At 41.7% G+C, this 26804-nt stretch overlaps 1 protein-coding gene across 50 annotated transcripts in view; it reads right to left on the bottom strand.

The window, feature by feature from the left end:
• Positions 1 to 26804, bottom strand: part of LOC122634895 (Down syndrome cell adhesion molecule-like protein Dscam2) — a 69035-nt gene that overhangs the window by 6204 nt on the left and 36027 nt on the right. For 11 of the 50 annotated variants that reach the window (XM_043824451.1, XM_043824462.1, XM_043824471.1 and 8 more), the window contains 18 exons: positions 22568 to 23004; positions 22228 to 22484; positions 21222 to 21534; positions 16902 to 17219; positions 5285 to 5404; positions 5029 to 5202; positions 4649 to 4945; positions 4210 to 4571; positions 3763 to 4134; positions 3475 to 3661; positions 3114 to 3401; positions 2752 to 3021; positions 2450 to 2681; positions 2201 to 2377; positions 1958 to 2124; positions 1396 to 1635; positions 911 to 1078; positions 213 to 350 (listed from right to left, as the gene is read on the bottom strand). In XM_043824451.1, coding sequence (XP_043680386.1) covers positions 213 to 350; positions 911 to 1078; positions 1396 to 1635; positions 1958 to 2124; positions 2201 to 2377; positions 2450 to 2681; positions 2752 to 3021; positions 3114 to 3401; positions 3475 to 3661; positions 3763 to 4134; positions 4210 to 4571; positions 4649 to 4945; positions 5029 to 5202; positions 5285 to 5404; positions 16902 to 17219; positions 21222 to 21534; positions 22228 to 22484; positions 22568 to 23004 — 4517 coding nt within the window. Of the gene's footprint in view, positions 1 to 212; positions 351 to 910; positions 1079 to 1395; positions 1636 to 1677; positions 1861 to 1957; positions 2125 to 2200; positions 2378 to 2449; positions 2682 to 2751; positions 3022 to 3113; positions 3402 to 3474; positions 3662 to 3762; positions 4135 to 4209; positions 4572 to 4648; positions 4946 to 5028; positions 5203 to 5284; positions 5405 to 9336; positions 9625 to 10031; positions 10323 to 11318; positions 11613 to 12082; positions 12374 to 15229; positions 15518 to 15754; positions 16046 to 16901; positions 17220 to 18695; positions 18990 to 19897; positions 20186 to 21221; positions 21535 to 22227; positions 22485 to 22567; positions 23005 to 25762; positions 25884 to 26804 lie in introns of all 50 variants that reach the window. The other 39 variants (XM_043824721.1, XM_043824712.1, XM_043824727.1 and 36 more) reach the window with 13 other exon arrangements.

Below are 26804 nucleotides of genomic sequence, written 5' to 3'. Positions count from 1 at the left end.
GATGTAGAAGAAGAAAAAGAAATAAAAGAAAAAAAAAAAGAAACGTTTGCCTGCGTTTGTGAGAATTTATAATCACGAAGAGGACTTACGAAAACCGGCTGCAAGATCGAGTGGCTGTAGTTCGTGATTACCAGAATCGCGAAAGACGAAGGCTTGCGACGGGACACGAGGGAGAACGAGTCCTTCGTCCTAGAAAAACTACTGTTACCAACCTCTGTGAGAGAGACCCTCCGAACTGCCCATACGCGGTGGAGGTGGGCACCTTCTGCTTGGTGCACAATGATTTAATTCCTCATACATGTGCCTCCTTGGATCCCACGTTGAGTGGCTTCTCAACGAACCTGTCGTACCTATCGAACATATGCTACAACAATCGTACGACTCGCTGCCGCTTACCAAGCTGTGTATCGAGATCTAGCTTTTAAACGATCTTTCTTTTCTAAAAAAAAACGGGACAATAATACCAAGACCAGAGATATTTCGTTAACCACGTTCGATTCTTGGTACGCGCAGCGACGTTATAAGCGCATACGAAGGAAAAACATGTTTCGTCTTTATAGCAGGGTATACATCTTTACACGTATATATATATATATATATATATATATATATATATAAAATATAGTATATGTACGTACTTAGGTATGCAAAATATATTTAAGCGTAGCCAACATAAATAGTAGCAGAATCTAAACGGTAATGATGTAATGCGTGTGTATTGTGTTTGCTTGCACGTTGGTTCTTAATAAAGAATACCCCTTTGAAATTCGTATTGTCGGCTGGCTGTGCGAAATTCTTGTGTTCCGTAAAAAGATATAGTCAAACTATCTCGTGCCGATGCGACAACATTCAAACAGTTATAATGAAGGAGAATCATCTAAATATCAAACTTTTGTCAATTGTGGCTTACTTATCACTGTACCTCGCTTGATGCGATCGCAGGTGTTATAGTTGGAACCAGGAACAGGTGGAAGTTTGCGGTTCGGGGGTGCGATGTATCCTAATTCGTCTCGGAGGTCAGGCCTGCGTTTGTCGAGTGTAGCGCCACCAACACCGGTTTGTTGATATACTACGTCATCTGAAAGAAACAATAAACGTGTTTACTTGCATTAATAGCATGTTTTCCATCATGATATGTTAGTACATTGAAGTATTATTAGTACATTGAAGAATTATATTATTGGCCAATGACTATGTACGATTGATAAAGAATCACTGGGAGGATGATCACGATTAGAAATGAATGATCTAGATTGATCATCAAATAATATAGCATTTCAATATTAAAATTTATATCAATTTTCTCATATTAAAATCATCGTCGCAGTGATACTCGATTATTCGATTTGCTTTCGTAATCTAATGAATAAAGTAATAAAAAAAAATTTGGTATACATTGTCCCTCGTAATATTTCTCGTCGGCTGAAGAGATACCTCGCAGCCGTGTTTGTTCCGGGCCTCGGGTTCGTCTAGACAATGCGACACAAATGACGACAATTCCTACGATAATGACGACGATCGTAGCTCCAACCGGTACTACAACGTTAACATCGAGCCAACTCGGTAACCATGGGAAATAATGTCTGACGTCGGTATTCTTGTTATCATCGTTACGTACCGGCGGAGCAATCGTACCTGTACAAAACAAACAAAAAGAAAAAAGGCCATTATAATTACCTTTATCACTACCATGGCCTTTTCCTCTTAAAACGCAAATCACGATGACGGCAACGATTATAACAAGAACTGCGGCTACCACAGGTACGACCAAATTCAAATTAGCCATGAAAAATTTCACCGGATCTTCATCGTTGCCACCACCGATAACATCCGGTAACTCGCGGGCCGGTGCAATGGTGCCTGGAACAAAAAATACGGCGACCGTTCAATCCAGCCACCATTAGCACCGGCTACGAGATGCTTTCAAACGCATCGAACGTAGTTACGGTATACCCACCTCCAGTTACAGTCAAAGTCGCAAATTCATACTCGGCTACCGCGAATCCGGCATTATTATGAGCCGTAACACGAAGATGATACCAGCTAGCAGGGTCCAAATCCAAAACTACGAAATTACCGCCTGGTTTAACATTGTTCGATACCTGATTCCATTCTTGCTGATGCCTAAAATAGGATTCGAACTTTGTTATCTCGAACTCGTCACTTAAACTCTTAATCCAATTTGTCGTTTAGCTCTTACTTCTTCTTATGCTCAACGACAAAGTATAACATGGGGCAGCCACCGTCAGACCAAGCGCTCAAGTGAAGGGTGATGCTATTGGTAGATACTTCAATAAATCTTGCTGCTTCAGGAATGATGGGTTTAGATCCTTTGGTACGAGTGTTCAAAATATCTGATGGATCGCCAGTGCCAATGCTAAAAATACGTTTATGTATAATCGTATATGTTTTTATTATTAAACCAATAAAACATAAAACCTATTCTTACCCATTATAAGCCGTAACATAGATCTGATATCGAGAGCCGCACCATAAGTTTTCCAAAGTATATTTCTGCGCCGTAGAACTAATCTGAACAGTTTCCCAGTCGCCAAATTCAGGTTTGTAGTGAATCGTATATCCATGAATAGGTGCATTGTCAGTTGGGTGAGGTCGTAATTTCATCGTAAGCGAATTAGTGGTAGTAGCAGTAAGAGTGACTTGTGGTGAATGTGGTGGAGCTAAAAATCATCAAATATTAATGAACGATCAAATTCGAAATTTTCTATAATTATCCATATCGACAATTACCATTAACGATGAGTTGGTGAGTAACGGTATCATGTCCAAAAGAGTTCTCAACATAGCATGAATATTCTCCAGCATCGGCACGGTCCACTTCTTTGATGAACAGAGATCCTTCAGGTAATTGTCTCAATCTGTCGCTGGGTTGAAGAACGGAGCCACGTACTTTCCATGTTACTTCCGGTAGAGGTACGCCAACAGCAAGACAGGGTAGCTTTACATCTTCCTTATAAGTCGCAGTGAATTTGTCGTCGAATGATGCAATCTTGGCCGGTACTATATGTATGTTATAAATAAAGAAAAAAAAATAGATTATTAAGATATATACACGGTATATATCGTAAAATAAAAGCAAAATCAATCCTTACCTCGTACACTTGGTCCCAATGTCACAATCTTAGAAGCTTCTCCTTCACCAATGTTCGTGCTAGCAGTTACCCAGAATTCGTATCTACGTTGTTTGTCAAGTCCAGTAGCTTCATAAGTTAATTGATTTGGTGGTACTTTCTGACTAGTTGGTTCTTCTACATTGTCGGCTTTAGTGTAAACAGTGTATTGTGATATTACTCCATTTGGTTGATTTGGTGGGCGCCAGGAAACAAGAATCGATTCAGGAGACATGACGAGTGCTTTTACGGCGATTGGTGCTTCAGGGGCTGAAGAAGAGAATAGATACGTCATCAGTAAATTGTATGAAATATTATTGATGCTTTCAAAATTAAAACTTACCATCTTGTTCAGTTTGGCAGTGAATCGGTGCAGATTTAACGCCATCGCCACCAGAGGTAAAGGCCAAAACTTGCATGCTGTAGTTCGTGTATTTCTTCAAGCCGTGCAAAATGGTTTCGCTGGAGGAGGTGATCTTGGTATCCTTCGTATTCTCATCATACCAGGTATCAGATGGACCGTAAATGACCTAAGAATAAACATTATAGATATGTATCATAATACGTCGATATAACGATACATATAGAAAATAACTTCGTAATCTAATCTTGATGTAAATTATTTTATTACCTTGTAACCAGTAATAACACCATTTGCAGCACTAAGAGGGGGCGACATCCATGAAACTCTGATAGTTTGCGAAGTGAGAGTAGTGCAAGTCGTATCGTGGGGTGGTTGCTCGGGTACACCTTCGGCCGTATGTTGTCTTCGTTCCTCGCTCATCGGTCCAGAACCAACTTTATTGAATGCTTGAACAACGACGCTGTATTGAGTATAGGTCTTAAGATTCATGATCTGCAAGTGATGTTCCTTTCCATCTTCCTTAGAGAATTCAACGGTTTCGAACATGTATGGTTTGTCTGAGGATGAAAGCCTGTAGCCGACATAATAGCCAAGAATCTCGCCGTTCCAGTCTTCACGTGGGGGTGGTTTCCAGGTTACCTAAATATATTTAACTTCGTTAATAAACTATTTGCAATTATAGAATCATGGGAAATTCAATTTCGAGATAGTTACCTTGAGAGTATGTTGATCAAGAGCATCGACTCGGACGGAAGTTGGTGGGCCACTTGGAGCTTCTTCGGCAGTGATGATAGTTACGGTGTCAGATGGGTCAGACGTCCCAATTTCGTTCTCAGCTACAATACGAAGATGATAAGTCGTGGCAGGTCTCAGATTGAACACACCAGCTACGTTTTGTTGAGAGCCAGGCACAAGTACTCTATCGATATCGGTTTCCCAGGAGCCCTTGCTGATTTTATACTCGATAACATATCGTTTAATAGGACTATTTCCGTCATATGGAGCTGCCCATGACAATTGAACCGAACGTCCAGACTTATCCAATACTTTAAGACCATAAGGAACTTCCGGTACCTCTGCAAGGAAATCATATTGGTCAAAATTTCTTTACTATCGATTAAGATATACAATTTTGAAACTTTAAAAATCGTACCTTGAACAATCATGTTGATGCTGGTATCATCGCTGCCGAAAGCATTCGTTGCAACACAGGTAAACAAAGCCGAGTCACTCCTTTCAGTTCTCTTGATACTAAGGTCAGATAAAACACCATTAGCCAAAATCTCTTCTCGGATGGTATAACGCGAATCGCTCTTCGGGTCGAGTCTCTTGTTGTTCATGTTCCATAAAATGCCAATTGGTTTCTCGCCTTGTGCTTCGCATTGTAATACAGCTGGTTCACCACGTCGTGCGGTTTGATTTCTGAGCTTGATCTCAAAGTGAGGAGGTGCTGTAATTATCAATCGTCTTGAGATCAGCAAACAATTTAGGTACAAATAGTAAAAAAAAAAAAGAAAGAGAGAAAAATTTTACCTTGAACAGAGATAAGGATGACAGCAGAAAGTCCAGCTCCAATACCATTAACAGCTTCGCAAAGATAATAGCCTTCATTGGTCTTCTGAATGTTATTGATCGAGAGGGTTCCATCTTCAACACTAATGTCAGGATTGCTCAGTTTCAAGTCAGTATAATCGCCAGGGGTGTCTCCTATTTCATGAAATTCAAAATAAATAATTACTGCTGATCCGTAAAAGCTCAGAGAACTAAAACTTAAACTTAAAATACTCACCAGCAGCTCTCTTCCATGTGATCTGGGGTTTCGGGAAACCATCGGCTTTACATTCAACGCGTGCATCAGAGCCTTGTGCGAAAGCTTTATCGGTAGGTTCCAGAATCCAACGAGGTGGCACTGTGACAAAATAAATCGATTAACGCTGCGTTCTTTTCGCTTAATCTCTTATAACAGTAAACCGGAAGCAAATCGTTCCATCGTCCTAGATCTTTCCTCAATTAAATTATCAAATATATGATATTTTCATGAAAGTATTTCGTTTAAATTAAATCCTACCTGCATAAAAGCAGGCGAACAAAAAGATCCAGGACAGATCGGATCACGTTTATTACATGCAAACATCGATTCGCTTCCGCTACCGCAACGAGCAGATCAAACTATTAATAAAAGCATACGGGACTTTGATGTGACTATGCGGGTATCTACTAGCATGAATCGAGAGTATGAAGATCGACGAAGAAAGGCTGCTGAAGGAGCTCACTGAGAATGCATGCAAGAAGTTCTACAATGTATGTACTTAAGCACGGCTTGCATGCTGTACCGCATTAAGAAATCATGTTAAGACCATATTTCATGTTCCTACTCGGAGTAAAAAGGGCTACAAGAGAGAAAGGAAGAAAGAGAGAGAGAGAGAGAGAGAGAGAGAGAGAGAGAGAGAGAGAGAGAGAGAAAGAGAGAGAGAGAGAGAGAGAGAGAGAGAGAGAATGAGACTGAAAGAGTTAGAGAGAAAGGTAGAGATAGTTAGAGATAGATAAAGAAAGAGAAAGAGAGAAAAGCATGCATGTATCACTACAGACTACTTCCTTCTCATGCACGTACAAAATGAACGAGGCGAGACATGTGAGGTGAAGGCAAGGTAAGGCTGGTGTGGAAAGGTGCCTTAAGGAGTAAGGGTTGGAACGAATCTCGGAAACACTCCGAGGGGTGCTTGAATGGTCGGTCGGTCGTCTTTGGAGCTGGGACGCGTTGTGGCTCGCGAATGTGGGGGTGTACGACGAACTACTAACTTGATCGACGTTCTGACGAAACGACGACAAAACAATACGAGAGAGTTAACAAAACCTATCAGAAACCTCGCGATATTCGTGTGCGCGATATTCGAGAGTGATGATATATATATATATATATATGTCGAGGATGATGAAGATCAAAGAAGAGTACGACGTGATGTGTTCATCATGTTTGTGTGTAGTGACAGAGAGAGAGAGAGAGATAGAGAGAGAGAGAAAGAGAGAGAAAGAGAGATATACAATACTTTTCACGATCTTTCTTGGCAAAATCAAAAAGCCAACGAAAGGATCGTCGACAAATGTTGACGAGGAAGGCGCAAGAGAAAAAATGAAACGAGATTTAAGCGCGAAATTTAAACGAACGGCAGACACAAGGAGAGGCCGTTGTTAAGCTTGAGGAAGACGGAGGTTTCGGATCGATCTACCTGATCTTTAACGCTCGGCTTTAAGCTTGTGGACTCGAAATTGTAGCGTATAAGATAAAAACTAAATAATAATAATAACAATAATAATAATAATAATAATAATAATAATAATAATAATAATAATAATAATAATAATAATAATAACAACAATAATAACAATAATAATATAGACAAATAAAAAATATAGAGAGAAAGATAAATGGCGGAAAGAAAAATTACAAACCAAGTAACATAGGAATGAATAAAAAAATAAAAAAAACATGAGCGAGAGATAGAGAAAGAAAGAGAGAGAGAGAGAGAGAGATAGAGAGAGAGAAAGAGAGAAAGAAGAGAGGGACAATGCAGACGAGAATGTCATCCCCGGTGACGAAAGCAACGCTCTGTACACAACAGGACAGCTTCAGCAACGACGAAGATGCATCAATAAAGCCTGCAGTCATAAAATGTCGCGGTAACCGACGCGATATTATTATTATCATTTGCTGTCATTCCGAGTGATCATCAATCATCATGTCGCTCATTATCAAAATCAATATACGCATATATAAGTATAATATAATATAATATATATATGTACGTATGTATATGTATATATCGTTATTTATATGGTCAATTAGCATTATTATCATTATCACGATTTCAATGCTCCCTTTAACTCTTGGGCCCTAACCGTGGACTCGTAACGTGGCTTCGTGCACCGCCCTTCCCGACGGATTACTAGCGACACACGCGTAATGTCCATCGTGGTCTGGGGTAACTGGCTCGATCAGAAGTATACTCGTTCGTGGTCCGAGTTTCCCGACGCTGTATCCCATGTATTGCGACAAGAGTTGACCCTCGTAGGTCCAGGTGATCTCGATTGGTGTGTCGCCGACCGGTACCATGCACGCTAGCTGAGCAGCCTGTCCGGCATAGATCGGTCGATCCCCAAAATCGAAAGGACTGATCCGTGGTAAGACTGGAATATGTAACGGTAGTAGAGGCTCTAGGTAAACCGGCCACGACGACAGATTTTAACGCGATTTTAACGACGATTCGACGTGTTTTTCCTCTCCTTTTTTATGTTTTCTTTTCTCTTTTTTTTTCTTTTATTTCTTTTCCTTTTTTTTTATTTATTTGTTCGTTGCTTCTTTCTTCCGATTCAGCGATTCCATTTCTCCGTTTTCTGTCTCCGTTAGCTTCTCTCATTTCATAATACGCTTGCTGCTCTCCGATATTGTTGAAACTAACTAACGAAGAAATTGCATAACGGAAAAAGTGAAAAAAACGAGAGTCAGGATGTGTTGTTGTTCATTGGCCTCGCGACGATTTTAACTCGAGAAAAGAAAAGGATAAAGCTCCCGACTTGAAAACTCAACCTACCAAACTCTGTATTAACGAGGAGGAGATATAATTGTGTAGAGAAAGAGAGAGAGAGAGAGAAAGAGAGAGAGAGAGAAAGAGAGAGAATGACAGAGAGAGAGAAAGAGAGAGAGAGAGAGAGAGAGAGAGAGAGAGAGAGAGTCATGGGGGAGTTGAGAATGGAGAATCGGGCAAACGTAAACTTTCCAGACATCTTCATGTGTATTTATGTACTACTACACGACAGACAGAGCAAGTAGTACAATTTCTTACGAGGTACGATGCATTATTGTTAACGTTATTACAATATAAATATATATATATACATATATATATTATCTTCATTAATATCGATTGCTACTCGAGCTACAACCCCACAGACAGAAAATATAATAGTAATCACGTTAGTTTCCCGTTCAAACATCTTCGTTCGCATTCTTTTGCATAGCAAATTCGACAGATTTTCGACTAGCGCGTGATAGATACACGTAATAATATCAACGACGATCATGCTGGCCGCGTATTTCCTCTACGTTCGTTTCTGTTATTTCCTGTACCGTTCACTTTGAGATGTGCACTGTGCCTAGCACGACCGGCTGGATTATCGGCGACACAAGCATATTCTCCGGCATGTTCTCCCCTTACGGCCGGTATCGTCAAGGCCGATACTCTATCCCCCAACGCGGTGATACCCACTCCATCTCCTACTTCTAAATGGCGTCCCTCGAACAACCACTTGAGCGAAATCGGCGTGTCCCCCTTCACGACCGCGCAATGGACGATTATCAGATCACCGGAGTTGGCCTCATCGAACGAGAACGGCTGCAGATGCGGGGAGACTGTCGAAAATAGGCAAAGAGAAAAAAGCAATAGAAAGGCCAAAGAAAATAGAGAAAGAGAGAGAGAGAGAGAGAGAGAGAGAGAGAGAGACGAGACAAACGTCATTAATTTAGCGTATTTTTCAAAGGAAAGCCAACATCTCTCGTTAACCCACTTTTTCAACGAACCTATGCTTTTCTCTGAGAATAAGATCGTGTTCGAGAAGAAGAAGAAGACGAAGAAGTAGAAGAAGAAGATGAAGAAGAAAAAGAGAAAGAAGAAATCAAAAGGGAAACGCGAGTGGATTCGTATTGGTCTATAGGACTGAAAAAATGATTAGGAGTTGGTAGAGGATAATTCTCTTTGTGACTTTTTCCACGAAAAATCTTTAGAACTAAGGCACTGAAAATATAGGAAGGAATTGAGAAACGAAAAAAGAGAGATCGTTATGCACCATTGACGATCAGATCGGCCGAAAGCTCATGCCTTCCGGCATGGTTTTCCGCGATACACGTGTAAGTTCCTGCGTGAGCTTCCAGGACCGATCCTATGCTCAGTATGGCGCCTCTTCCGCCAAGATCCAGTACTGAGATTCCAGAGTGTGGCGAGATCTCATGACCGTTTAAGGTCCAACGGAGCTTCAAGGGTTGATCGCCCTCGACCACTGCGCACGGTACCGTTACTACTTGACCCGAGTTTAACGGTTCTTCTCCGAACGAGAATGGCAACAATTTCGGAATGACTGGAAATAGAAATAAAGTAGAAAAGAAGAAACTGCCTCGCTAATCTCGCGATATCTCGTTCCCAATAATTGCTCTATATCCTTTTAGAAATTCTCTGTTCTTCAGTCTCTTGATTTCTCAGTTTCCAATAATTCTCGTCCTTTTTCACACCCCATGGTATTTTTCAACTCGTTAAACGAGTTTAAATAAAAAATGAGAATATACGAAAGATAAGAAAATTGAAATGAAAGAAAGGAATAGAAAGAAATGAATTTGATAAAGAAAGAAGAATGAAGGTAGATAAGGAAAACATAGAGCGCGTACAGAGCGTGAAGAGGAATGTGTTTCGTCGGATAGGAAGCAATGCAGAAGGAAGTTATTAGAAAGATGCTGGGATCGTTGATGCAAGATCAGGAAGTACGTGTACCGTTGACGTCCAACTTGGCCGAATGAGACGTTGAACCAGCCGCATTTGATGCAACACAGGTGTATTCCCCGGCATGTCTCGCAGCGACGGACTCGATGGTTAATTGCTTCACGCGTTTTCCGGAATCAGATACAATCACGTCCATTCGATCGTGATTTATAGGACGACCGTCGAACGTCCAAGTGATCTCCAGAGGAGAGTCGCCCTTGGTAACGACGCATTGCACGGAGACTAAGTCACCTGCGTTGACCGGTTCTTCGCCGAAGGATATCGGTGCTATCTGCGGTGCGACTGTGACACGAATCAGCAAGAAAAGAATAAGCACAGTAACATGTGCTCAAAGACATCAATGAACTCTCGCGAGAAAAAAAAGAACGACGATTAAAAACGATATCTTATTTTCTTCGAAAGAATCCTTCTTTCAAGGCCTAGTCCAGGGATGAGATAATCAGAAATATTCCTTTTAGAATTTCTTCAACAAACCGATTTTTTCATAACGCTGGAGATAGGTAATGGTATAGGGATGGAATCTTGAGGTACGAGAGTGCTGCTAAATGGAAAGTTTGGATGCATTGTGCGATGCTTTTAACGCTTTTAACGTTGTTGTTGTTGTAATGCCTTTCAAATACCATTAACCGAGAGAACGGCCGATCGAGTGACGGATCCAACCAAATTGCTCGCGACGCAACTGTATTCGCCAGCATGGTGCGCGGTTACAGAGTCGATGGTCAGTAGAGACGTCTTTTTGCCTGTTTTCTGGATCGTTATGTCTGGATGCGTGCGAGCAGTGATCGGTTCGCCGTTTAAGCTCCATTGAATATCGATCGGTGAATCACCCTTGACGATACTACAAATCGCCGAAACTTGCTCTCCCCAATTAGCCGGTTCATCCCCGATCGAGAAGGGCGCGATCTGCGGTGCGACTAAAAAAGATCGTCAACGCTGATCAATCTCTCATCGGGCACGTTTTCATACGTCCTTGGATAATGAAGGAGAAAGGTGATATAGAAAGGACGCAGGAGATGGTTTTTGGAAGAACCAAAGAAAAACGTGTTGATTGTTTCAAAGGTGAAACAGAAAATGCACTGCAATCGTAAGAATCGTGTTACATTCATGGAAGATGCGATTTGTTCAAACATTAGTAGAAAAGAAAGCATTGTCGCTTCGATATGTTTCTAGTAGCTAATTACGTGTGCACGCGAATTAAATGGCAGAGTAAACACATCGTTCTATGCATTTTTCTATTATCTCAATTCAAGGAACAAGTATCCGAGCCCCTTTGTGTACCGTTTACTGCTAACACAGCCGAATAACTAGTAGCTCCAGCTGCGTTCGAGGCTGTACAAGTATACTCCCCGGCGTGCCTCGCGCTTACGGCCTCGATCGTCATCAGGCTGACCCGTTTTCCAGTGCTCGATATAGAAACGTCTCCGTGATTGGCGTCGTTAATGGGCTCACCGTTTAAAGCCCACGAAACCTCAATCGGTAAGTCACCCTTTCCGACCGTACAAACAGCCGAGACCGCCTCTCCCCAATTTGCAGGCTCGTCGCTGATCGAAAACGGTACTATTTGTGGCGCGACTGTAAGTGATTTTCAAAGGTATAACAATTATTCTGGCTTAGCAATCCTAAACGAAATTATCAATAGCAATGAACGAGCTAAAAAGATAACAAGACGTTTGACGTATTGTCACGACTGATTGATGAAAGTAATCCTTGAATCTGCTCGCCTAGGCCTACCAATATATTCCTAATATGATATAGAAAAAAGTTTTGAGAATGGACTTGGAAGTTAAATGATCGTGAATTTACGATAACGAGGAATGGAAAGGATAGCGAAAGGATACGAGTTATCTTATCTTCGCGAACAGGTCAACTAAGGTCACTAGTGAGAAACAGAAATAGAGAGAGAGAGAGAAAGAGAGAGAGAGAGAGAGAGAGAGAGAGAGAGAGAGAGAAAGAGAGAAAGAGAGAAAGAGAAAGAGAGAGAGAGAAAGAAGGAGAGAGAAAGAGACAGAGACGTGCCCGTACGAGACATGCACGCGCATTACCGTTCACAGCTAGAACAGCCATGTGACTGGAAGCACCGGCATTGTTCGAGACTGTGCAAGTATATTCTCCCGCGTGTCTTGCGGCAACGGCATCGATTTGTAATACACTCAGACGTTTACTCTTCGTTATAACAAATTGATCTCTATGTTCGTCGTTTATCGGCTCGCCGTTGAAGGCCCACGAAATGTCCATCGGGAAGTCTCCTTTTTGAATGGAGCAGGTGGCCGATATCGCCTCGCCCGAGTTCACCGGTTCGTCGCCAAACGAAAAGGGAAAGATCTGTGGTGCAACTGATAGAATATGCTTGTTGTCAATCGAAAAACATTTTTCTGCTCTAAACAAGTCCAATAAGACTCATCGAATACCAAGATGCCTACTCAAATGACTTAACTTTCTTTATCGTGTGTCTTCGAGTCCAAGAAGGTATTTCTTTCAAGAGCGAATAAATAGTCTTATATGGTAAAATAAAATCAGGATCAATGACAGGACGACGGATGGGTAGATATTTAATAGAACACGCTTGTCGTTAATCGAAAAGCATTTTTTGTTTTTGTTCTAAGTAAGATTAGATAACAAGTAAGTTACAATTTTTCGAATAGCAAAATTTCTATTTGCATACTTTGAATTTCGTTATCGTGTACCACCGAATCTAAAAAAGCACTTTTGTCAACAGAATTAATAGTGTTATGGTAAAAAAAAAAATCAGGATCAATGAAAGGACAATAGACGGGTATGTGCTGTGCAAAACACGTTTAATTGTCGTGCAAGCGTGCTTTTAAAAGATTGGTACCGTTAACAGCCAGCGTGGTCGAGTGAGTGGCATTGCCAGCTCGATTCGTGGCGACGCAAGTATATTCGCCCGCGTGTCTTGCAGTCACCGACTCGATGCTCAATGCGCTCATGTGTCTATTGATCTTCGTTATCGTGATATCTGAATCGTCCGGGCCTATCGTTTTGTCGTTAAACTTCCAAACAATGTTTACGGGAAAATCACCCTTCATGATGGAGCACGTCGCCGAGACCATGTCGCCCCAATTCGCAGGACCGTCACTGATCGAAAAAGGACCTATATGGGGTACCACTAAAATGACAACGTTAATCGTGAATCTAAGATCATAATAATGGCACGAACGATCGATGTTTCTTTACAAATTCACTATCGAAAAAAGAGAAAGAGAGATAGAGCGAGAGAGAACCTAAATTATCCTGACACGATCAATCAAAGATTCTGGACCTGTTGAAAGGATTTTATTTTGTGAAACAGTTAGAGCACCATCTCCAAAGCGAACGTGTTAAATGAAGGATAGAACAAAGGATCGTATTTGTATTGTTTATCCGCTGAAATGAACGCAACCAACGATTCCATACATGCATGGATGCTACAAAAAAACTAGAAAAACTAAGTGAAACGCAGAAATCGCTCTACCATTCACAGCCAAGGATGCGGAATAACTGGTTCCACCAGCAACGTTGCTGGCTGTGCAAGTATACTCTCCGGCATGTCTCTCTGTAACTGCATCGATCGTGAGTAGACTAACGCGTTCGTTGGTACTAATCCATACGTCCGAACGATCGCGAGAAATCGGTTCACCATTGAGAGCCCATTCAATTTGTACAGGACGATCGCCCTTCAGCACAGTGCAAGTAGCGGTTACGGTGTCTCCCCAGTTCGCTGGTCCCTCTCCCATTTCGAATGGCATTATCACCGGTGCGACTATCGTGAAAAAATGATATCAAAAATATCGTTTCTACTATTCGATTTACCCCATATCTGCTGTCTTAACGAATGATCGACAAACCTATCAAAATTGGATAGACTAAAACGTTTGTTTCGGTGACAATCGGATAAGAAGGAGAAAGAGGATTAGGAAAAGATGAGTACAAAGAAAAACAAAAAAGGAAAAAAGAAAATATCGAACGATGGACTAATTCGTTACATGCACACGAGCAGCGATAACGTATTTGTACCGTAAACGGCCAACGTCGCGGAATAACTCGTTCCACCAGCCGCATTACTGGCAATGCAAGTATATTCGCCAGCATGGCTCGCAGTGACTGCTTCGATCGTGAGTAAGCTGACGCGTTTGGTAATTGTGATCGATATGTCAGGATAATCGTGAGCGATCGGCTTGCCATTAAAAGCCCATTCGATTAGAACGGGCTGATCACCCTGAAGAATAGTGCAAGTCGCGGTAACAGTTTGGCCCCAGTTCGCTGGTTCCTCTCCCATTTCGAATGGCATTATCACCGGTGCGACTATCGTGAAAAAATGGTATCAAAAATAATGTTACTACTATTCGATTTACTCCAAAGACATTAAACATTCGGTATAAATCTCTTTATACTCCGTTAAGGAAGAACGATTCACAGACCTGTGTCTAAATTGTACAGACTAAAACGTTTGTTTAGTGACAATCGGATAAGAAGGAAAAAGAGGATTAGGAAAGGATGAGTACAAAGAAAAACAAAAGGAGGAAGAAGGAAAATGTCGAACGATGGACTAATTCGTGACGTGCAGACACGAGCAGCGAAAACGTATAGACGGAGGACGTTATTGTACCGTTAACGGCCAACGTCGCTGTATAGCTTGTTCCACCAGCCGCATTACTGGCGATGCAAGTATATTCGCCAGCGTGACTCGCAGTGACTGCCTCAATTGTAAGTAAGCTGACGCGTTTGGTGGTTGCGATCGATATGTCGGGATAATCATGAGAGATCGGCTTTCCATTGAGAGCCCATTCCATTTGAATAGGCTGGTCACCCTGAAGGATCGTGCAAGTCGCGGTAACGGTTTGGCCCCAATTTGTCGGTCCTTCTCCCATTTCGAAAGACATTATCACCGGAGCGACTATCATGAAAAAGTATCATGAAAAATATCGTTTCTACTATTCGATTAATCCAAAAATGATTGAATGTTCGATATAAAATATCTGCTTCCTTAACGAACGATCAACAGACCTGCAAAAACAAGACGGACTAAAATATTTGTTCCCCTAACAATTGGATAAGAAGGAGTAAGAGGATTAGGAAGGGATAATATGAGAACATAAAAGAAGGATAAAGAAAAATGTCGAACCATGAACTAATCCGTGACATGCAGACACGAGCAGCGAAAACGTATAAACGGAAGACGTTATCTATTATACCGTTAACAGCCAATGTTGCTGTATAACTAGTTCCACCAGCCACGTTACTAGCGATGCAAGTATATTCGCCGGCGTGACTCGCAGTGACTGCTTCGATCGTAAGCAGGCTGACGCGTTTGGTGGTTGCGATCGATACGTCGGGATATTCGTGAGAGATCGACTTGCCGTTGAGAGCCCATTCAATTTGGACGGGCTGATCGCCTTGAAGAATCGTGCAAGTCGCGGTAACGGTTTGGCCCCAGTTAGACGGATTCTCGCTCAACACGAAGGGGGCTATCTCGGGTGCGACTAAATCAAGAGCAAAAGAATAATTTTTTCGATCTATTAACATAATCCTCGTCGTCGTTGATGCTCCTCCTGCGACGTCTTAATACGTAGAAGATGTTTCGACACCAAAGAGAAGACCGATCCGATGTCAGATCAATGAAAACAGTAAGGCAATGTGAATCATTGGAGAAATGGGAAGAAAGAAGATGTGTAGGTGGATGAAAAGAGGATGCAAAGACTACTTGGCAATTCTCGTACCGTTAACAACTAAAGTCGAGGAGTGGCTCGTTGCTCCAGCTTTGTTAGATGCTGAACAAGTATACTCTCCCGCGTGCCTTGCGGCGACCGACTCGATGCTGAGAATACTATTCTTTCGTGTAGTCGCGAGGATATTGATGTCTGAGCGATCGGGATCGATCGGCTCGCCGTTCAACGCCCAAGAGATCTCGATTGGCACGTCACCCTTCACGATGGCGCATACCACGGAAATCGAATCTCCCCAGTTCGCTGGCTTTTCCGCGATATCGAAAGGAGCGATCTCTGGTGAGACTGGAATAAGCGTGAACAAACACACGATATTTCTCAACCGCTCTTTCGTTTCCTTTCGTTCCTTGCGCCTTTATCATGAGATATGCCTAGCGAGAAGGAAGAGGAAAAGGGGAAGGAAGACACCGAAGAAAATCCCATAGAAAGAAAAGAGGAAGAATAGAAAAAGACAGGAAGAAAGATGATTGGATAGGTCGACGTTCCTTAAGCTGAGTCGGTTGATCCAATCTTTGTAAAGTACCGTTCACGGTTAATACTGCGGAATAAGTCGTTGCTCCGGCTGCGTTTGAAGCGACACAAGTGTAAGTCCCAGCATGGGTAGGACTCGCCGAATCGATTGATAAAAGACTGTTCCTCTTGGTGGTCGTCACGGAGATTCGTTGGTTCTCCTCGACCGGCATCCCATTTAATGCCCAAGTGATCTCGAGCGGGGAATCACCGCTGACGATGGTGCAAACAGCTGATACCGATTCTCCTGAATTGACAGCCTTGTCGGCCATTTCGAAGGGTGCGATCCTCGGCGGTACTGCCAATTATATCGGGAGAACGATACTCTCCATTGTCTTATACGATATAACGTTCGAGGATATAATGATCGTGAATGATCTCGACTACCTGACTCGACCTGACCAGAAGCGACCTATCGAAAGGAACGTGTGAGAGTTGGTTGTAAACTAAAGAATATCTCTAGTATAGGATAAGGGATAATTGTTCGTTTTACACCACACAAGTCCTCGTTCCTCAGTGTCGGCTACCACACACCACTCTTGTATTGGATGAACTATCAAGACTGTCGAGTCGACCGACCAACCACCCAGTCAATCGATTTCGAAGTTTACAAGGAAAAGGCAAATCGTACCGTTAACTGAAAGTACCGAGGAGTGCGTGGCGGATCCGGCTGCGTTGCTCGCCGTACACGAATATTCGCCCGCGTGTCTTGCAGCGACCGAATCGATCGTCAAAGTGCTGGCTCGTTTGTTGCTCCTGCTCACGATAATATCCTGACGATCATAATTCTGATTGGTCTGCGCGTCCGTAACGTCGACCGGCTGACCGTTCAGCGACCAAACGATGTCAACAGGCAGATCGCCTTTTATTACGGCACACTGAACGGTCGCCATTTCTCCCGCGTTTGCGGCTTCGTCACCGAACGAGAAGGGCCCGATCTGTGGTGCCACTGTAAATTGATAAAAACTCCAAGAAAAAAAAACAGACTAGATCCTGAAAACACGCGTAGGAGCTGTCGAAGATAGAAGGGAGCGGTCTTAAAGATGACGAAGACGGAGAATTTTACGGACGACATGTCATTCGGGATAATGCTGGTGGTCGTTGTACATACGTCTATGAATATTCAAAGCTGTGCACTCTACGCAGCACGATATTGAAATACTATTTACGTCGTTAGCACGTAGCCATGGATACCTCGAAAGAAGCTTCCGCAAGAAGGGAGTTGTGGGATGTTGGAAAACGTGGAAACACGACAGCAGATTCCAGGCTTGTTTAAATATTCAAGACATTAAAAAATATATATATATATATATGTAAGTATATATATGATAAAGCAATACGAAGAAAATAAAATGAGTAACGCGTGCCATCGTCTCTTACGATGGATCGTGTTACGTTTTTCCTGCCGTTGTCTCTTCTATGTTATTAGAGCCGTGTTTTCGATCCAAAAATAATCACGTTTGTATTCGTCGAACGTAAACGTAAAGACAACGGCAGTACACAAATGTAGATATATACGTTTATGCATAATATGTACTCTGACCTCCAACAAAGAATTAGTACTCTATGTAGATTTACTGCGGATTACAAAAAAATTTACAAGAGGATAAATACTAAAAGTGTTTGCAAGGTAGTAAAATCTTTGACGGAAGCGCGGTGTACCGTTCACCGAGAGTACAGCCGTATGACTGTCAGAGCCTGCCGCATTGGTCGCTATGCACTTGTATGTCCCAGCGTGTCTCGCAGCCACATTGTCGATGTTCAAAAAGCTGACCCTCTTACTAGTAACGATATGAATATCGTGTTGGGACGAGTTTATGGGGACATCGTTGAACGTCCAGGTCAATGTCACCGGGAAGTCACCCTTGACGATCGTGCAAGCAACAGACAGCATCTCGCCGGAGTTGAGGGAGGTGTCGCCAAAACTGAACTGAAGAATCTGCGGTGCGACTGCGCGAACGACACGGCAGCACGGACGAAAGGGTGCGATGAGAAAGAGATTTCGGAATGGATGATGATGTTGATGATGATGATGATGATCGAAAGGCAAGTAGATAACGTGTACGTGTTAGCAGCTGACTTTTCACGGATCCGAACGCGATGGTTCTCGCGTCTGATTCACGGATTACTCACGTCTCCGATGTCTCGTTTATTAGACCTATGTTCGGTACGATAGAGAGATGCATGGAAAAAAAATCAAAGACGGAAATCATGAAAATTAAGAAAGGAATTCGTCAAGTAAGCCTGTCGAAACGTTAAATAAAACAAAATAATTGCACGAAAAGAAAAACATCCTGTGAGGTGATCTGATCCGACCGGAAATACTGGATAGGTGGTGAGATATAGAGGTTGAAGGGAAAATATAATCGATGAAAGTGGATTAAGGATAAAGATCATTCTTACGAGAGTTTACGCGCGTAAATACCATTTACTGTGAGAAGAGCCGTGTGAGATGCAGCACCGGCGCGATTCGAAGCGGAACAGGTGTATTCTCCCGCGTGTCTAGCCGCGACCGATTCAATGGTCAAAACGCTATTTTTCTTGTTCGTGCTTCCTACCACCACGTCGGATCCGCGGCTGATGTCGATGGGTGTCCCATTAAAGGCCCAGGATATGTCGAGTGGTTGATCGCCTTTCGTTATCGAGCATGTCACCGATACGAGCTCGCCCCAATTCGCGGATTCATCACCAAAATCGAAGGGTATGATTTGCGGTGCAACTGGAAAGAGCTATAGAAAGAGTCTGGCCACGCCAGAAATGTTCACGGTAGGCTATAATAGACCGATGAACGCTTGATTATTGGTGCTAAGGAGGAACTTGGTATGGCGGTATAAAGAAAAAGAGTGATGGCCGCAACGCTATGGAACCTGGGACGGGAATAGATAATTTTTTGGTGCTATAATAAAAGAAGAAAGAAAAGAGAGCGATTTAAAAAGATGGAGAGTCGTACCGTTTACAGTCAAAGTCGCAGATCGACTGACGGCACCGGCGAGATTCGACGCGGAACAGGCATATTCCCCGGCGTGTCTCGCCGAGACGCCATCGATGCTCAACGTACTGAGATGATTGCTGATTTTCGATATCGTGATAGCAGTGTCTTTTGATGTGTCGATTGGTACACCATTGAACGACCAGGATATATCCATGGGCATATCGCCCTTCAGTATCGAGCAAGGCACCGACACGAAATCTCCCCAGTTGGCGACTTCGGTATTGAATGCGATTGGTAGAAGCTGCGGGCTGACTTTACAAAAGTCAAACGTCAATCAGATTTAATTATACCGTTCGCATTTTTACATTCCGTAACATAAATACCACGAGTTTTATTCGATCCACGGAGACGATCTAAAAAGGTAGCTGGTGAAGTGTCCAGACATATTAAATGGAAAACGATCGATAGGGTATAGGGAATAAAGAACGAGAGAGGACAAGGTGACCTACTGTGCACGCTGCGGGAATAACTGTGCATGAAAACAAACGAAAAGAAAATGAAAAAAAAAAAGAAAAAAAAAAGAATCTAAAAAAAAATAAAAAACAAAGATTCGTAAGAAGATGAAGAAGAAAAAATGTAAAAAAGATATAATGAAAAAAAGGAGCTGTCTAGGCTGAGAAATCATAGTCCCGAACCATTGACGGTGAGAGTGGTCGAATGGGAGGCCGTCCCAGCCGCGTTTTCAGCGGTGCAAACGTACTCTCCCGCGTGCTTCGCGGTGATGACGGAGATCATAAGCATGCTAACGCGATCCGCGACCTTCTTTGCGAGCACGCCGGAAGAACCGCCCATTTCTTCTCCGGGGTAGCTCCAACGTATGTTCAGAGGCAGATCACCGGTCGGCACGATACATTGCAGATTCGCGAACTCTCCGGCGTTCATTGGTAGCTTCATGAACGCGAACTCTTGTATCGTGGGCGGCACTGAGGTTGGAGGATCGATGTATGGATGTATGTATGATCAGGTCGCGCGCGCATAACATAGCGCGTTCTTATAATGTCGTGAGTTTTGCAATTTTTTTTCTCTTTTTTGTCCCTTTTTCCATTTCGTACGTTAATAACTCGCGACTTGTTACAATAAATATTATCGATATTTAATGTGAAAATTTTTAACACAAAAAAATGCAGAACGCACGACACATTTTCTAAGAGTTTTTATATATTTTCTTTTTTTTTCTGTTTTCGTTTTTATTATTCTTCGTTTGATTATTTTTGATTCGATTAATACGCAAAGATAGAAAATGAAAGAAAGAGAAAAATTCTAGTCAAGAAGAGGTGTATCTAATTTCTTACGATCGCTTGTCGGCCACCGCCATACCAACTTCCAACGAAAGCCTCCTTGGGTACGGCACGCTTTCACCTTTTAATTATAGAGTCCGTAAGATCTGTAACGGAGCTTTGCTATCCGCGTACACATCAATATATATAAATATCGTTAACACGTACGATTTCTCCTATACACGAGATTCGCGGTACGCTCGAAAAATTTTGTTTTTAAAATAAATTTATCGGCGACGTGGGGTGACAAAACGACAACGTAATCGAATCTGCCAGCGTATTCTCGATTTAAACTGGCATCTATCGTACGAGTGCTAGCTGAAAGAAAAATTCTTTTTTTTTGTTCTTTCAACACGATTGATAGACATAACATAAATTATATCCTGCTGAATCCTGCAATATAATGTTATTACATCTAAGATCTTAAATTAAACGTTTCGATCGGTATTGACGCGAAAATCAACAATTATAAAATTTCTTAACGATTCAATAGTAAAATCGAACGAATAACTGTCAATATTAAAAAGAAAATGACTACGTTAGAACTTTTATCTTTTCCAGATAATATCTCGAAGTAATCTATATCGCGATGGTTGAATAATTTTGAAAAAGGAATTTACAGATAAACGAAGATATCACGCGATCCACGATGAAAGATAGTAAATGAAAATTTGAAACTTACCCATAACTTGAACTTCCAATGTTCCTCGTGCGCTGTATCCTTGTGCATTTCTGGCAACACACGTGTACGTAGCCTGATCGCTCATTCGTTCGACGTTTTCAATGATGAGAGTGCCATTCGGGAAGACCTTTTGTTTTCTGTTGATCGGAAGTACCCTGGTATCGCGTTCCCAGACAATGCTTTCAATAGGATAACCAGCAACGGGGCAAGTAACACGTAGAGTTTCACCAGCGACGATAGCTTTCTTGTCCATATGACGAATGAAGGGTAAGCCGTAAACGTTGAGACGAGCAGAGTGTTCAGCAGAGCCAACCTATAAATAAGCGTAATAAGATTTAGCGCAGATTTTTCGCATTAAGAATAATCGATATACGATCAATTCTTTATTTTTACACGAACTTTTTTCACAGGATTTTGATTTAACACGAATCGAAAAAAAAATTTCATTCATTTTTTACACAATTTGTTTTGATTTAATGATCGATCCAAATTCTAAAAAAAAAACATTTTTTCGTATTACGATCAATGGAGCGCTCGCTTCGAATTTATTTATATGTATTCTTCGAGCACATACATATTTATTATGTAAAAACTGGATTAAATCTATTACAATCCATGTTAACGGCCGACACTATGTCCATGTAAAGGTTGACACTATGTTCAATTTTTCTGGACAATCTTTACCATTCCGGATGCGATATTTTAATTATTTAAATATCCACCATTTTGAAACTGGATGTCGGATGGAATCTAAATAATGTATGAATTTTCATTGCAAATATATTTTTAGATACTATAAATTTCAAATCAATTCATCTAATCGTATAGATAACAGAATATATTCAAAGCACAAAGATTCAAAAAGATTTCTCGATATCTCAAATAGTTTCGGAGATGATCATCTGTTACACGATTCATTATATGAAATATAAGGTTGTGCCTAATGAATAAAATCTGTCAAGTGATCTTATCTAAAGATGAAGATCAAAAGATAGTTTTTATATACCTTTGATGCAGCAATACACTTGTAAAGACCTCCATCGTTGGTATGAATGCTAGAGATGTTCAAATGAGAGACGACATCACCGTTGACCGTAACGTATTGTCCTACTTGTCCTCTTTCCGTATTAGATAACCGTTTTCCATCGAGTTCCCAAGTAATTTCAGGTGTAGGATTTCCGCTGGCAACACACTTCAAGAACATGCTGGGTCCGGGTTGAAGAGTCTCCTCGGTGAAAGCCTGACGGATCTGTGGTGGTTCGACTATCAAAAGCAAACAATATTCATATAACAAATGCGATATTTATTTACTTCGATAAGTTTCGCATTTTCTGGAACAAACTTACATCTTCCTCCAAGTTTCAATTCAGCGGTAGCTTGAGCACTTTCCTGATCATTTCTAACGAAGCATTGATACATTCCCTTGTCTTCCTTCTTAACACTTTCGATCCTAAGTACTGGTTCTTCGAGTCCAAGCGGCTTACCATCTTTCAACCACGAGATCGTCTTAATCGGATTGCCTCTAACGTTGCAAGTGAAAGTAGCTGGTCTTCCAAAATCAACTGTCTGGGTGCTAGGTTCGATTTCAGCGGCAAGGGGTGCAGTGACGGTCAAAACAGTTTCCACGCTTTCACCACCAACGGAATTGTTAACGATGCAAAGATATTTGCCGGAATCTTCAACACGAGCCTCACGAATGATCAAAGTACCGCTGACCTGACGAACGCGATCATTTAGCTGAACAGGTTGACGACGAGAAGAACCTTCGATGAACTTGTACCATCTGTAAGCAGAGGATAAAAAAACGATCGATTCACGTATCGGCACTCGAGCCAATTCAGCTCGAATCTTCCGAAAGTATCAACCCGAGTATACGAAATTGATACTGCGGGTTGTATTTTATGCAAACTAAAACGAGTTGGAGCAAATGGTATGTGGAAAAACAAATTTGAAATTCCGATCGTAGGATTTAACTAGCAATGTAATTACAAAATATTATTGTGATAACGCTGACGTGACAGTCGGCTGAATAAAAATGGATGGCCCAAGTATTGAATTGATTTATAATTTGGAAAAGAATCCTTCCATTTACTCCACTCTCTAATATTTTCTCTTTCTTATAATACAGAAGGGCTTCGGGCGTCTCTGGGCACGGGCTTCCAATTTATCTTTCTCTTTATTTCCATCTTATTTTTTTCTTATCTTTTCTTTTTTTTTTTTTTTTTAATTATCAAATCAATGGCGCGTGTATCGCGATACGCGAAACTCTATCTACTTTCATATAAGTCGTAGAAAAACGCTTTGAGAAGCTAATGAAATGTAACGATCACGAAGCAGAATAGGCTGTTGGAAATGGAAGGAGAAAAGGGAACGACAGTGGTGGCAAATATGACACAACAGAAAAAAGGACTATGTGCATGGAAGAAACATGTACAATGAAGGCAAAAGGAAAAGGAGTGGGTGTGTGCACCGAACCGACACTATACGTATCTACACATATTAGTTCTGTACACGTGTACGTGTATGTGTTATGTGTACGCTATATATGTAATGTCCAAAGGAGAAAAGTGAGAAAAAGAGGAAGAGAGAGAGACAGAGAAAGAAAGAGACGATATAAGCGTGAAAGCAAGTGCGAAAGGATGGCTGCATATCATCTCTCGTCTTCTTTTTTCTCTTTCTTTCTATATTTTTCTTTTTTCAATTTTAATCGATATGCAACGTGGCCATCAACGTGTATCAATTATTGATATTCTGGCTTGCGGCTAGAGTACCACAAAGATAAAAAAGAAAATAAAATATAACGAAACGATAGAAAAACGAGAACGATGGAAGCATATCCAGTCAGCTGGTAGGAGAAACAAATCAAACACTGTATAAACTGTGCTAACTGTGTAGTAGAACGACCGTATGCTTTTAACGACACAACACTTTTCAACGTCGCTTTCGAAGGCTATAGAGTGTATAGTACGAGAGAATTGTAAAAATGTCCCGTACAATCGTTCGTCCGATGATATTCGTCACTACTCGTTCTCTTACCATTCAAAATAGTGAATTATTCGTATAGCACTTAGGTAGAATGGTACCTAGCGTGCAAGAGATAACGATAATAATTTAGAGTAGACAAAAACCTTCCGTATTATCGAACGAAATGGGAAGATGGAAAGAGCACACGAGGTAAGTATTTAGCTAGTTTTGTCAGAGAAGAATTGCGAAAAAATGTTACGATTCCTCGGACGACTCAGGGATTTCATTAAAATCGCGAGAGAAACGTACTTATACCTAGGAGTGATCACGACACGTATACCTTTCTTTTTCTTGTTTTTCTTTTCTTTTTCTTTTTTTTTTTTTTTATTTCTTTTTTCATACTGTATCTGGTTTCTTCGTTGCTTGGCAAATTAAGAGTGAGAGAGTGAGTGAGTAAGTAAGAGAGAGAGAGAGAAAGAGAGAGAAAGAGAAAGAGAGAGAGAAAGAAAGAAACGAAGAGAGGGTTGCGTGACGCCAGAGGGAATGAGCAATAAGAACGGATGAACGGAGGCACGAAGGTGGCGAGGACTTACCAGCCAGATATCGTGGGACTTATTGGAGGTGTGTAGAGGTGCAGGGCAACATTGATCGCCCCAATTGATCGGGTGACACCCACTTGGTCCACCCGTATCAGCACCGAGGTTACCAAAGGAGAAGAGGGTCCGCATCCTTTTCGAAGTCGCGCTATAGCTTCTGTCACCTATCTCGGAGTTGCGCCGCGAGGATCCAGTTGGCACTGAAAACCAACACGTCCGATTGGCTCACCCCGAATAACGAATATACATTTTGTCAATTCATTGTCTTACGTCCTTCCATCCATCCATCCATCCTTTCTTTTTATCTTTCTTTCTTTCTTTTTTTTTTTCTTTCTTTATCATAAGTCACCATAACTTTTCTATTCTCTTTTAAGGCAACTCCTTTAGATTTGGATATAATCATCAAACTTTACGTTTCTTGATCTATCATCGATCATGATGACGATGACACGTGGTCAAGTCTAAGATCAAATGGGTATTCATAAAAATATATAAAAATCCGTCCTGGTATACAACAGAGGATATCGTTCCGCAGAGAAGAAGCAGACGAAGAAACAGACTAGTAAGATTTTCTTCCCCCTGCATTTATCCAAAACCCACCCTTCTTCTCACCCTTTTTGCGAACTTGTCGCAACGGAGATCCTTGTTAATACTTCTCTTGCGTTTTTCTGTCAATTTTGTAAGAAACAATCTTGTTTCTACAAAACGCACTCTTTCTATGTCTTTCTTTTTTATTATTTTAATCGATCCTCTTGCGGTACCGCCACCCGACACGGGGTAGAGGGTAAGGAAAGATTCCGAAAGAGAAAATGGGATTTATTGGAGTAAAGGAAAATCTAATGAAGGGAAAGTAAAAAGGAAGAAAAAATAAAAAGTAGAAAGAATGAGAGAGAGAGAGAGAGAGAGAGAGAGAGAGAGAGAGAGAGAGAGAGAAAGTCTGAATAAAGAAAGAGAGGGAAGAAAACTATCGGAGGTGTGTACCTAGTTATCGGGGCAGGAAAGCCTTGTGCCGCACACGCCAGAGCCAGAGACTCGCCCTCTACCCCGCGGTACTTATTAAGACCGTCTCCAGTCCCCTTTGGGGCAGTGCGACCGGATGGTTCTGAAAGGATAATGCAATGAGCATAGAAAAGAGAGCTCGTCCTTGCTCGCGATCCATCGAGGTAGATTCTCGATCGACCGGTCGGCTCTAATTCTTTATTTTTTTTCTCTTATCTTTTTTTTTCATGGGAAAAAGAAGAAGAAAAGATCTGTACCTACCCGTTCGTTCATCGGACTACCTGTCCGTTTGTTTGAGCTTTGATTTATAATTCAATATCTTTGCATGCGATTACTCACCTTTTGATTTGAAGAAGGACAGTGTCTAGACGACTCGAAATACATTTTGTCATTTTTTTCTTTTATTATTTTTATCGGCACACGACGGAAGAACGACGACAAAACGAGAGACAGAGAAAGGATGTAGAGAGAGGACGCTATAAGGAACGATAGAGAGAAAGAGAGAGAGAGAGAGAGAGATAGGTCTACCTTGTCGAAGGTATAGGATATCCCTGAAGCGAGTGACTGAAAGCAACGTTCTGACCCTGAGAACAAGATATCACTTCCCATCCCTCGTATTTTCTGCCCGAGGAACGCGGTGCTATCTCGGTGGTACCCTCTGAAATAGTCACGTAGAATACTCAGAGGAGAAACGTATCTCCATGTTTCACTCGAGCGGTACTACCTTGTCACTGGGACAGGAAATCCCTGAGTCGCGCAATCCAACGCCGCTGTCGTCATCTTTGGAACATCGACTAGCTTGCCGCCTTCGTAACGTTCACCAGCAATGCGTGGTGGGACATTGCCAGTTGGTTCTGCAAGCAAGGTCGATTCAAAGATACGACTCGTCGAATTTCACCAGATCTCTGATCAATCGAATTACGATCGAAACTTGAACTTTCCTTGTCGGATTACCCGTTTTTCTATAATTTTGTACCTGAATGCGGGTGCCGGGAAGCCTTGAACTGGACATATGAGACCAATC

This window comes from Vespula pensylvanica, chromosome 1 (assembly GCF_014466175.1).
Source record: "Vespula pensylvanica isolate Volc-1 chromosome 1, ASM1446617v1, whole genome shotgun sequence".
NCBI lineage: Eukaryota > Metazoa > Arthropoda > Insecta > Hymenoptera > Vespidae > Vespula > Vespula pensylvanica.
This window is presented reverse-complemented; position numbering and strand designations above follow the sequence as displayed.